This window comes from Anarhichas minor, unplaced genomic scaffold, assembly GCF_050575085.1.
Source record: "Anarhichas minor isolate MPS153535 unplaced genomic scaffold, ASM5057508v1 ptg000010l, whole genome shotgun sequence".
Taxonomy (NCBI): domain Eukaryota; kingdom Metazoa; phylum Chordata; class Actinopteri; order Perciformes; family Anarhichadidae; genus Anarhichas; species Anarhichas minor.
In genome coordinates, this window is record NW_027466456.1 from 2317264 (window position 1) to 2330000 (window position 12737).

Consider the following 12737-nt stretch of genomic DNA (forward strand, 5'->3'; position numbering starts at 1 on the left):
CAGCAGCAGGACTAAACCTCACTGTTATCTGGAGAACGGCGACATCTAGAGGTGCAACAGTAGACGTGACCTGCTGCACTACATCTCTACTGCAGAACTGCTGATAGACACAGATACCTACTGTATCTATGAAACCACAGAAGAAGAAGAAGAGCACACAGGAAACCCCTCACTGCTCAGTGCAGATGTCCACTGGTGGTTCTAACCATGTATCAATGCTGTACTCACACATTGAATTATGTAAATGTGAATAATAAAACAGAAGCTCTGGCATGACTATTGTTCAGTTACAGTTTTGTCCTCTTTTCGGAGACGCTCGCTGTAACATTAGAGAATATGGCGGACCTGAGTTTAGAATTCTCAACCGTCAAAGGCTCAGTGGCAGAGGTCAAATACCAGGGGAAAGAAACGTAACGTTAGCACAGAGAGATTTGGGGTAATGTCAACGTAAACTAGATTAACAGCTGTTAATAAGAAAATGGAAATTTTAGGTTAATTGGACAGTCTTCGTGATTTTTAACCTGTGAAGAAACAATTAGCCTTCTTGTTAACTAACTTAGCTAGTGTTGGCCAATTTTAAAGTGTAGTAAAAAAAAAAATCTGCCGTTATCTAATGCTTCTGGTGAATTTAGGAGAAATCTACAGACGTAAATAGACAAAGTAGTAAAATAAACACCTACGTGTATTTTTGATGTTGATCAGTGCATGAAAAACAATGTTTTGCCTGGGGGGAATCAAATCCATGGATACATGTCTTTATTATTTGTAGTTATTGTTTATTTTCATGGCTTCACTCTAAAATCAAATAGAGATATTCTAGAAATGAGTTAAAAAAAAAAAAGTGTCTGTTCTCTTCATGATCAAGTATCAGCACATACAGATAGAAATTAAAGGCAGTCTGGTGGTGATACATTTTCATTTGATACAACCTCTTGTGTTGATATTGTGTCAAATGACACAATGTCCAAAGTAAAAGTCACTGCTGCTGCTTAAACGTCAGAAGTTGGAGTGTTACAGTGTGACACAAGCTGCGTTCTTCTAAGTAATTGGTTTTAACACACTCACAACAGCAGCGGTAATGTTTAAAGCATACGTACAAACATTTGAGTACGTTCCAGTTTCCATGAGAGGAGCTGCCTTTACTCAGCAGTGTGACCACACGTAGTCTATCAATATGATGAAACTCATCATATGCAAGTCCCTGAAAAGTTTCCCTTGTACCTTAAAAAAAAGCTTCCACCGAAGCTCAGCAGTGGAGGTTTGTGCAGCTGCTTCAGCCGTGTCCGGCCGCCTGGCTCCGAGTGTCCGACGTCGTGTCGGGTTGATCGCTGTCTCTCGGCAGGAAGCCCCAAGTCTTGAGCAGAGCGAAGCGCTGAGCAGGAGGAGTGGAAAAGTAGTCCTTCTGTTTCTGAGAGTAGATCTGGACCGGACGCACGACGTCCCTGTAGCTCCAGTCCTGACGACGCACAAAATGTCTCTGATCAGCTTTGATTTATCATAAGTATTTGATTATAGGATTAAAAACCCATCAAAACATGTCATTCCTCCACCAGCACCGTCTTTTGTGAGTTATTTTTCAAATTTGTACCGCTTTCTTGATGTGAGCTCAAAGTCCTTTTTGTTTTATGAGCATGTAAGGATTTAAAAACAGGATTAAGGTTAAGATGGGGGGGTATCTTACTTAAAGGCCATTAATCTGGAGGTCTTTGGCACATTTGCTGTCCCCTGGTGTCCATTTAGCGTGTGTGTGTGTGTCCATTTAACATGTGTGTGTGTGTGTGTCCATTTAACGTGTGTGTCCCGGTTATTGTGGCTGACGGTGCTGAGGTTCTGTACCTGCCAGTGAAAGTTGAAAGCCTCCAGCAGCTGTATCCTGCCCTCTCTGGAGGGCACGCAGTCCGGAGGAACAGGCTGCTGCATCTCAGAGCCCACCGTCACACCCCCGAACACCAACAGGGCTCTGATGGCAAACCAGCCCCCGAACCTCGGGTGCACACACACTCCAAACATCTTCTGCAGGTGGCAGATGCACAAAACAGAGGTGAGGAGACGAGAATGGAAAAACACACTGTACTACAAAACTTAAGTTTATTAAACAGAAACCAAACAGCGTTACTTTTTTAGCCCAGGATTGGTCTCTGACGTCAGACTGCTGGTAGTAGAAAGCTGCTCCGGCCACGTGAGCCGCAGTCTGCGCCAAAAACTTTGGCTTCCTGCTGGGCAGCATCTCGTAGTCGTACCTCACATCCACCTCCTGTCCCGGGAAACACTACAGGGCAGGGAGAGGAAAGGCCACATCTAACCTGATCATGATAATAAATACTTAATGTCTTATTGTTGTGAATTTTGTGAATAAATATGGAAACAAAATACAAGCCTGCTACTGCACCACTTACCTGGGAGACAGCAGAGGAGACGCAGTGTTTGACGCACTGGTCTATGGGGTCGGACAGCCCCTGGCAGCCCCTCTCCTCCACGAAGGGCAGGAAGGCTTGTTCAAACATGGAGGGAGTGCTGAGCACCACCACGGCCAGGCTGTCATCACGGTGAGCCAGGCGCAGGGAGGGAGGCAGCATAGAGTTATACCAGCCAACCTGTGGGACAGAGAGGCACACGGGCAGTAACAAACAGTAGAGCCACTTTATTAGGTACACCTGAACAATCTAGTTCAACAAGTATGCTTTGATAATGCCTTTCATTTTGAGTTTACAGAGGAATAGAGGCGTAATTGTGGTGGTGTTGTACTGGACTGTATTATATTGTGAGGTGTTTCTATTATTATGCCCCCCTCAATCTACAACCTCAAGAATAAACAAGTTATTAAATGTACACAGTCCCGACAATACCAACAAAAACTGAACATTATAGACTTCATCAAGGTTGAATTTATGGTGAAGCTGTTACATTGAATTGCATCAGATTATACAGGTGTTCCTAGTAAAGTGTACACGCTGTGTGTAGGCTTGTGATGTACTATAAGGTCGGTGCATGTATTGAATTATATTTTTCACACTTTTAAGCCCTTCCTGCTTTCGAGGCTACAAATTGGGAATAAATTAGTGCCACAATACCTTCAGAGGATAGATTTCAAATCCAACTTTTGATAAAGAGTCTTTTAACAGTCCTGTAATACCTTCCACATTGGCAGTGGAAGCCGCCATCTTTTCCATGTCAACGCAAAGCTTTGGATTGTGGGATATGGTGTTCTTTAGCTAATAAATAATCTAGACTCTTGACTTTTTTGCAATAATTTCTTCCAACAAAACGAATGACTGCAATAAAATATACAATACAATGTGTCTTGGAGAAATTCTGCTGACGCACTTCATTTATTTGGTGATGAGTAAAGACTGTAGTCACTATCTACTACAATACCCAGAAGACCCCTCGCGGCTACGTCACACGCAATCACGTTGCTGCTGTTATGGGCTCTGGATTTAAAAGTGGAGTCGCAAGATTTTCTGTGAGTAGCTTGATTAGCCAGCTAACATAAAACATTTTAAAGAAATATTTACTATGTTTTCAGCGACAGGTTGTATGTTATATATTCAATAGAAGGTACCATTCCATACCATAATTAGCGTTACTTTGACAACCGAGACAGCGACGTAACGTTATGAACGCTGTAAGGAAAGTAACCGTAAAGCTGCTGCTGCTAACTGAAATTAGCTTACGACAACGTTAGCTATTTAACGGTTGCTACTCCCGCTTTACGTTATCTTGATGTGTTTCGTGTGTGTGTTTTGCGATGTAACCAGCATCTACTCTACCGAAGTGTCCTTGAGCAGTTTAAGTCTGACAGACAGACAGATAGAGACACACACACACACAGACACAGTTAGACAGATAGACAGACAGACAGACAGACAGTTACTTTATTAATCCCGCTGCAGCAGCAATTATTGTACAGGTAAATAAAATAACAGAGTAAAAATATTAAATATCAAATGCACAATATATACAATGAAATATAATAATATTAAATGAACTAACTAACGTATTATTATTATTATTATAAACTACCTGAAGCTGAAGAGAGACTGATCCCCACTGGTCTGCAGAAACGACCCGAAGTTCTCGCTTTCTTCTTCATGCTATTTGTGAAAATGAAAAAGAAAAGGAGAACTAACCCAGTTTTTTCACATCTAGACCACATTGGACCAGATCCAGATCAAAAACCACTACAACTACTCTTGTGAAACCTGGATGTGATCATCCCAGAGGAGCCAGTAACTCTTTAAAACACACTTTCAGATTTGTGAAACCTTTTATTGTATTTGTAAAAATGCTTAAAAGGGAGATTTCACTGCCACTGACCAGGTCCAGATCAAAAACCACTGCACCTACTTCAGCATCGTCCCGGCTCATCACATTATCATAAAGCCTGCACATCCTGGCACCTCGGCTACATTTACCCGAGTAGCTGCTGCGCTACAAACATGCAAATATCCAGACGTGCTGTAATTTAAAACCTCCACAAAGTGTCAGAGATCTCTAGTAGGTTGTTACCTCACCGACCAGCCCCTAAAACACGTCTAGAGTTACTGCATCGCCAGCCGACGCTGGTGTTTGATGGTGTAACGCCACACAACACTGTCTTGCGTGACGGTTTTTGCACCAAAGGATTAAAAAATCAACAGACTAATGGCAGTGAATGTTGCTTTTCTAGTTCAACTCCGACATGAACTGGGACAACCAGCTGAGCTCTATCCTGTCAGTAGCAGATGGCAGCGTTGCAAAGATGAGGGTGAGTAGATTCAAATGACCTTCCTCTTGTTTATTAGTCATGCTGGAAGTAACAGAAATAAAGAGTGTGTGTGTGTGTGTGTGTGTGTGTGTGTGTGGTCTTACGGTACATAAAGGAGTAAACAACATAGGAGAGCCTTCACTGTGCTCTTGTGGTCAGTTGTGAACTGTCATGATTGGAGCTATCTGTAGATGGCAGTAACGCCCCACTAAACCTTTAACAGGGTCATTTATTTGTAGATTAAATATGCGTAGTGAGAGTGAGAGTTTGGGAAACTCCTTACAGTGTGAAAGTGTTTTTAATGTGTCCACAGGAGAGACTGACCTCACCGGGGAAATTCTCCAAAGGAGAAGGTGGGTGACCTTTCGTGTCGGTTTGTGAGTCATCATTAAAAAGTGGAAATTACCTTTTTTCGCATGTGAGTGTGTAACTTCCACCCTCACAGTAAAGTGCAGATAACAACGGGAGGGGAAGTCGTTTGAACTCATTTAATTGTGGTTGAACGGGCCTCCCCCCCCCCCCCCCCCCAGATTTGTTTCCAGCGAGGGAGAGGATTCCTGATTCAGATCTGGGTCCTCCTGCTCTCCCGCCGCGAGCCCCGCTCCTCCTCCTCCGACAGCCCTCCTCACCTCTCAGCCCTCCCGTTCAGTGGGCCGACCTGGCTGCCATCCAGTCACAGCTCCAGATACAGAGCCAGGTGTGTGAATGTTTGTTCAACCGAGCCGGGGGCGGCGAGAGATCAAATAGCGACCGCAAAAGAAGTCAAATAGCGTGTAATGTGTGATTCCATTTATTTTGTTGTTCCTGATGTGTTTTCAAGGCGATTGAGTCGCTCAGCCAGAAGCTCCATGACGTGGAGAGAGAGAGACAGTCTCAACAGTGTCACATCCGGACGCTACAAGGTAACCTGCTGCACCAGGACTGCCTACCTGAGATCATACCGGGTCACAAACACAGCAATCCAACTTATCAGGTCACATATTAAAAATAATGCAGCATTTCAGCACAAATTCATCATTGTCACGTTATTGTTGACACACAAGTCTGTAGCTTCCAAAATATATTGTGCTATTCAATCCAACAGTTGAGTCAGATGAACGAGTTTGTAGTTAAATTCAATTTCATCCAACACAGAATGAGTTTATGATTTGATTTTAAAAACTCGTCTTGAAACCTGCGCCTCTTTATTTTTGGATCATCCAAGTGTGTCTCCTCACGTCCACCGAACTCAACACACTTCAGAAAAGTGAGACCATGATAGCTCTCTGTTAGTCTCTAGTGTTGAACATATCACCAGCTAAAGCAGCGTGTGTCCCCAATGGAACAAAAGGAAATGTCTGTTTGATTACTTCAGTCCCTCGATGACGTTAAAGACACGGTCGGTAATCTTCAAAAACATTTTGGATATTTTAGTTGAAATTCTCTTTACATCCAGATCTCTCGCTAGAGGTAGGGACGTTTTACAATTTATCTGTTTAAATGGAGCAGACGGGGATTTTATTTTGGCTCACAACAGGAGAAATGCCTCCGTTTTTAGTTTGTGTTAAATACACTTTAATCAATTATCTCCATAATAACTGCATATTATTAGTTTTATTTTATAGTTCCATACAATAATCTACTGTGAGGTTTGTGGGAATACGTAGAAAACAACCACAAAACTAATTTTGATGCTTCAGAAGAGACGATTATCATGAACTTAGCAACATATTATTAAACTCACATGCTCTCAAGTCTAGATATCGGATGGACTTCATAACGGCACATTTATTGTATTAAATAAGATATAAGATGCATTGATATAAGAAGTCAGTGTGAACTGAGAGGAATTTAAAATGTTTAGATTACAAAATTAGAACAAATGTGAAACAAACATGTATAAAAGTCAAAGGAGTTAATTTGTGGAAATTGTTTTGAAAAGGAAAAAACAAATATAACAAATATAAAACTGAAGTATGAAGACTAGTATGTAATATGAATCTTTGTTTAGGGATTTTGTGTATAAAACAAACATATTTTATTTAATTTCTTTCCTTTTCAATGTTTAAATCTATTGAGAATTGTACAAAATAGTGTAAAAATGGTAATAAGCACCTTTTCGGTCAACATTGAGTGACTTTTGTGTGTCACTTCTTATTATATTTTTTTAAATTATTATTTACAATAATATTATTATTAATAATAATATAATAGCTTAAAGTTACTATGAGGAACTTTAAACTGTTTATGAACCGTCGAGCGCCGTCGACCTGCAGTCGGGCGCTCGGGCAGGAGGAGGAAAGCTGCCTGCCCGACAGACGTGTCTCCTCCTCAGGCTGTACTGCTGGACGTGCTGGAGAGAAGGGAGGAACCAGAGACCCAGAACCAGGACTGAGCGGGGTAGACCGTCAGACCCTGCTGCAGTAACATGAGAGGTTTTCTAAAGGGACGTCTGGTGGTCTGAAACACGAGCACTTGCCTCCACAGAGACCGCCAAAATCAACACAAAATGAAAGTTCCTTGTAGTAACTTTAATAATTAAATATCCAATTATATATTGATGTGTACAAATGATGGCTCACCACGATGCTAAAGTACACGTCTCCTCTGCCTTCTCTCCTCACGGCCCACGCTGGTACTGTCTGGGGAAACAAGCAAAATACACTCATCAACGGAGCATTCATTCATAATTAACGACATTTATAAAATATGTGGATGTGTCCTCAAGGAAGCTAAACTCCCTTCCTTGCAGTAACCTCTCTTCTCCTCCAGAGGAGGTTCACCGGCTGCGTGAGGAGCTGAGGGAGAAGGAGAGAGAATCCAGGAGGGGGCCGAGTCCAGGAGCCGAGAGGAAGATGGATCAGTGGAGGAGAGAGGTCGGACGTGAGCTGAGCAGTCTGCGGGGACACATCACCAGAGCCACGTCGCCAGGCAACCCGGAGGAAAGGTGCATTAGTGGTGGTGGTGGGGGGGGTAGCTGATTGTTAAATGTTTGCACCTCCCGTCACGCCAAATTCCTTGTATGTTCAACATACATGGCAATAAACGGTTCTGATTCTGATTCTGATTCTGATGACAGGTCCAGCTCAAGATTGAAATGAAAATGTTTTCAATTCACTGCAAGTAAGGTGACATTTTAATGTCAGGTCTAAAAAGAAACAACCAGACAGCTTTATCACCTCGTCTTCTTTTCTTCACAGTTTTACTTCAAAGCTCCACCGAGAGGAGCTGGAGCACCTGCGCAGAGAGGTGGACCAACTGAAGACGCAACTAAGTGAGTCACGTACACACACACACACACATACACACACACACACACACACACACACACACACACACACACACACAGTAACCGTGCCCTTGCATCGATTCTGCAGGACTGCACGTGTCCTAATCTCAGCTGCTGGCCTCCAAAGGAAAGACGAGCACAGTCTTGTTCACAACTCTTTCTTCTTTTTCCCTCTTGACAGGGAGACAGGGGGAGGACGCCTTCCTCCAGCAGTCAGAGGCCAGAGAGACCAGGAGACGGTACGAACACAACTGCAAGGTACACACACACACACACACACACACACACATTATATTAGCAGCTTGTGTTTTATTCCTCCACACGTGTGGTTTGTATTCTTTGAGCTCCTTCACCTTTCCCTTTGTGTGCTTTGTTCAGACACTGGAGGAGCTGACAGACAGCTACAGAACTCACAGCACTGATCTGTCAAAGACCCTCTCTCAGTATTCTCATACACAGCAGGAGGTCCGCCAGATCAGGTACATGTGTGAGCGTGCATGCATGCAGCTGTGTGTGTGTGTGTGTTTGTCTTTCTGTGAATTAACTTATTATTCTTCTTTTTAAATAATGTTTACAACAGAACTACTGTGTCAGATCTGAAAGAGGAGGTGAGGAGACTCATTCTCAAAGAGCGTCAGCCATCACCTTTGCTGTCAGCGCACACATCAGGCAGGTCTTTCTCCTTCTCTGGGCCTCACGCACACGGACATACACACACACACACGCACACACACACACACACACACACACACACAGACACAGCATATTAAGTATTTAAGGGGAGACACTACAGGGGAATAGGGTAAAAGGTTTTTTGAAATTGTATATTTAAATATGCAAATCAGACATTATCTCATCAAATATGTTCATACATTTCCAGAATAAAAAGCCAGGTGTCAAAGGTTTTTACACATTTAAGAGACATTTTTAATATCTCTTTGTGTCAAAAATTGCTGTCAAAAGCCATAAAAAAATTCATTTTCTCCATGTTTTTAAGAATACAATGTTGTATATATGACAATATTAATGATCTATGAACAAACCCCTCAGTAAAAACCTTCGGAATATAGAGAGGAATGAAACTGTGGAGTTTGGTGTCTGTAAGAACAATTGAAGTGGAGATTTCTGGCTCAGAGTCTGAGAAACAACGTATTACGAGAAAACAGCCTTCAAGAGATGTTTTGGAAGATTACAGACGTTTTGAAGGTGAATCTGGTAAAAAAAATAACTAATAGATATCACAATGAAACTTCCCCAGTTCATTACTAACATTAAGACAATTATTTTTTCTAATACAAGTTTCCTGAAATGTCATGTTTGAATATGCAAATGAGACGTTATCTTAGGGTAACTTTTTGGTGAATTTAGGAGAAATCGACTAACGTAAATAGACAAAGTAGTAAAATAAACACCTAAATGTGTAGTTTGGTTCCCACTAGTCTGAAAGAACACATGTTATGAAGGCTAAATACTCTCAAAATCTCAAATCTGATCAGTCTGTGAATACCGATATTTGAGTGTCTCCCATGAACCGTGTCTTTCTATGTGATTCAGGGGCGTCACCGCTCCCGCTCCCTACCAGCCGCAGTAGAGCGGTCCGAGCTGAAGAGGCGGACTCTGACTCAGAAGACTTCAGCCCGACCCCGAGCCTGGCTGAGGTCAGCTCGGATGATCTGTCATGGCTGGATGATAAAGGTGAGGACGAATGTCTTCTTTTTATAAAATGCACCTAAGCACGGTTGCCCAGTGCACCCCCAGGTACTAAAGCACAGCGCACTGAGTCATCACAACACAAACGTCACGCGTTCTCGTCATGTCATTCTTATAAGCCTTCGGTCCACCTACATGTGCACCAACATGTTCACACGAGAATGTAACGCAGGGCACCAGATGGACACAGAACGATGGCGGTTTACAGCAAGATGGGACGTGTTGTTCCCCCTCCCGTCCCTCCCCCACACATCTGGCTCAGCCTTCTCTCTGATTCATCCCAGTAGATCTGACTCAGCGCTCGCCTGCGTTCGCCTGTTCAGCACACAGTTGGTTTAAGGAATAGTTTTACATGGTGGCAAATATGCACGTTCGTCCGATACCTCTCTGAACCACATCTGTTCTGGAGCCTCCGCAGCCTCAGGAATCCAGGAAGACACTATATATATTTATATATATATATATGTGTGTGTATATATATATTTATATATATATATGTGTGTGTGTGTATATATATATATACATATATATATATATATATATATATATATATGTATAATATATATCTATATATGAATGTGTTTGTTAGTGAGTGACTGTTTGTGTAAAATAACCACAAAGTCTCGCATGTGCAGCGTTCAGTCAGATGCGTGAGCCACAGAACCTCTGCTTCCTGCTGCTTCCAGCCGAGCAGCAGCAGGAAGCAGAGGTGTCGGTTAGAGGCAGAGTTCAGCTGCTGTAAACAGCAGCGCCAAAGTTTCACAATGTTGCATAATGCTTCCAAGTTTAATTTACAATTTGATAATTCAGTTAATTATTTATTTGATGAACTCTAGGGTGAAATAAATGGAGAGGGGGTGTGTCTCCAGCGTTTTACGTGGACACACCAGCATGAGAGCGGTTTTGATTTTCTCGTCAAGAAAGTGCATAAGCAAGTTTCCCAAAATGTCAAGAACATTCTTTAAAATGCATCACAAGTTTACACAGAGTACAAAGAGACTAGAATGAAAAGAAACTGGGTCATAAATGTACGGCACCATTGTGAGCATGTTGGTGAACCCTCTGTGTTCTTCCAAAGCTCTTATTTCTTCTCCAACTTTTTCTGTGAAACCAGTAAATTTGGTGGCGTGTGTGTGTGTGTGTGTGTGCGCGCACTGCTCACCCTTGAGACTTACCGTAACAGAAGGTTGATGTTCCCGGAAGAGATTACAATCTCTGCTCTAAATGTTTCCCAGAGTGATTTGGACCCATGAAGCCAGGCTAATTTGGCGATTGTTTACACACACACACACACACACACACACACACACACATACACACACACACACACACACACACACACATACTTGTTTCACAGTTATGGGAAGACATTTGAATATTTTCCAGCTTAATCCCACAAGAGGCACTCAGTCTCACACACACACACACACACACACACTCACAGTAACTGCTCCTTCTCTGCTCTTCATCTCTGCCAGCTCCTCATCAGAAGCCTCGAGTGCGTCTGAGCATTCAGTCCAGACGGAGTGACTTCGCTGGTCCGGGATCAGATCTGGAGGATGATGATGATGATGATGGTGGTGATCTCCTTGATGAAGATGTGAACGCAGATTTAGGATCTGACCTAAGTCTTGAAGACCTCTGACCTTTTTTTTGTATAAGGTGACTGTAATGGAATTGGACTTGGGAGGGATTCACCAGCATGAGTATATTTCTTCTAGCTTCTCCAGAACACTAGCTGAGATGTGTTGTTACTTTTAGTTTCAGCCTTATTCTGAAAAGCAAAACTCTAAAAATAGAAATAGTTGGGATAACACAAACAGCCACATGGCTTATTCCCTTTGTGGTCTCAAGAGAAAGGAAACAAAGAACGGAAAACAGCCGACTCTGCTTGGCAACCAAGACCATTACAAATAACAAGTATTTAAGTCACCCTACTTAGTGTTATTACTGTTTCTTAAAGGGATAGTTTGGATATTTTGTGGTGGGGTTGTATGAAGTTCTTATCCAGAGTCAGTGTATTATCTACAGTAGATGAAGTTTAACACAGGAGCAAAGCAATGAACTGTTTTAGAAACCTAATAAATATAAATATCAACTTTCCAACGGGGAGCTGAAGCCGTTAGCTACGATCGATCTGTTCAAAGCTACAAGACTCCTTTGACAAAAACGGCAGTTTATCCTCACAGAACACAGGAGTTGCTCGTCTACCAACCGGTTAGTTTGTTCGTGTTATTGTGTGACTGCGGTGAATCCGAACGATCCCTTTAAATCACAAAAGTCAGACAATAACACAACTAATGAGGCAACTCCTGTGTTCTGTGAGGAGAAATTACTGTTTTTGTCTGAGGAGTCTTGTGGCTTTGAAGAGCTTCAGATCCCCGTTGGAAAAGGCTTTCTTAAGACAAGTAAAGCTGTGAAAATATACTAAATATAGCGTACACTTCAACTAATATAGATATCTTATTTAGGTGTCTAAAAGACGTGCTGCTGCCCCCGTTCACACCAGCAAATTACTCACATGCTGGTACTCATTCAAAACACGCCGTTGGGGAAACTTTCTTTTATTGAGGGGAACTCTCGACTGCTATTTTTAAACAGTTATTAATGAGAAACCCAGAAGCGTCAGGGACTTAAGACAGAGCACACGGTGTCAGACCAACAGGTTTCTTTTTGAATTGCTCGATTTATTCTTTAAACTGTCTGTTCCCATGTGACACCACAGTGTGTTGAAACAAACCACCAAAAGAGTCGACGTTGTTTGCCCCTCAGTCTGGTAAGTGGTGTCTGCTCGAGGCTGAGGACCGTGATAGCCGCAAATCCTCTTTCAAATAACCGTCGGTAACCATCTCCGCATGCACAGACTGGTTGGATGCTGGGAACAAAGTGAGGAGACGGGCAGCTGTTTAAGCAAAGCTCTTTGTGGGAGCTCCTCGATCAGGATCTGCTTTCATGACGGTGGAAAACGTTGTGGCTGCACTGTGGCACTTTTCGTAATCGGCTTTTTTTTCC

General features: G+C 42.5%; 2 protein-coding genes across 2 annotated transcripts in view; one reads left to right on the forward strand and one right to left on the reverse strand.

Moving 5' to 3' along the window:
- Positions 1-739: 739 nt before the first annotated feature.
- Positions 740-3161, reverse strand: mmachc (metabolism of cobalamin associated C). Its single transcript, XM_076088545.1, has 5 exons — positions 3072-3161; positions 2397-2594; positions 2117-2269; positions 1837-2013; positions 740-1456 (listed from the first exon to the last, which is right to left on the reverse strand). Exons 1-5 carry the CDS (start codon positions 3159-3161, stop codon positions 1274-1276), a joined length of 801 nt encoding a protein of 266 aa, XP_075944660.1. The 3' UTR covers positions 740-1273.
- Positions 3162-3415: 254 nt separating this feature from the next.
- The window catches only part of LOC142946918 (uncharacterized), a 10409-nt gene continuing 1087 nt past the window's right edge, over positions 3416-12737 (forward strand). Inside the window, exons 1-12 of the mRNA XM_076088547.1 lie at positions 3416-3463; positions 4670-4747; positions 5061-5100; positions 5278-5444; positions 5568-5649; positions 7499-7673; positions 7927-8000; positions 8197-8273; positions 8394-8494; positions 8596-8684; positions 9570-9710; positions 11204-12737. The exon at positions 11204-12737 is cut by the window's right edge and continues 1087 nt beyond it. Of these exons, the coding sequence (XP_075944662.1) occupies positions 3425-3463; positions 4670-4747; positions 5061-5100; positions 5278-5444; positions 5568-5649; positions 7499-7673; positions 7927-8000; positions 8197-8273; positions 8394-8494; positions 8596-8684; positions 9570-9710; positions 11204-11370 (1230 nt within the window). The 5' untranslated portion in view covers positions 3416-3424 and the 3' untranslated portion in view covers positions 11371-12737. The remainder of the gene's footprint in view (positions 3464-4669; positions 4748-5060; positions 5101-5277; positions 5445-5567; positions 5650-7498; positions 7674-7926; positions 8001-8196; positions 8274-8393; positions 8495-8595; positions 8685-9569; positions 9711-11203) is intronic.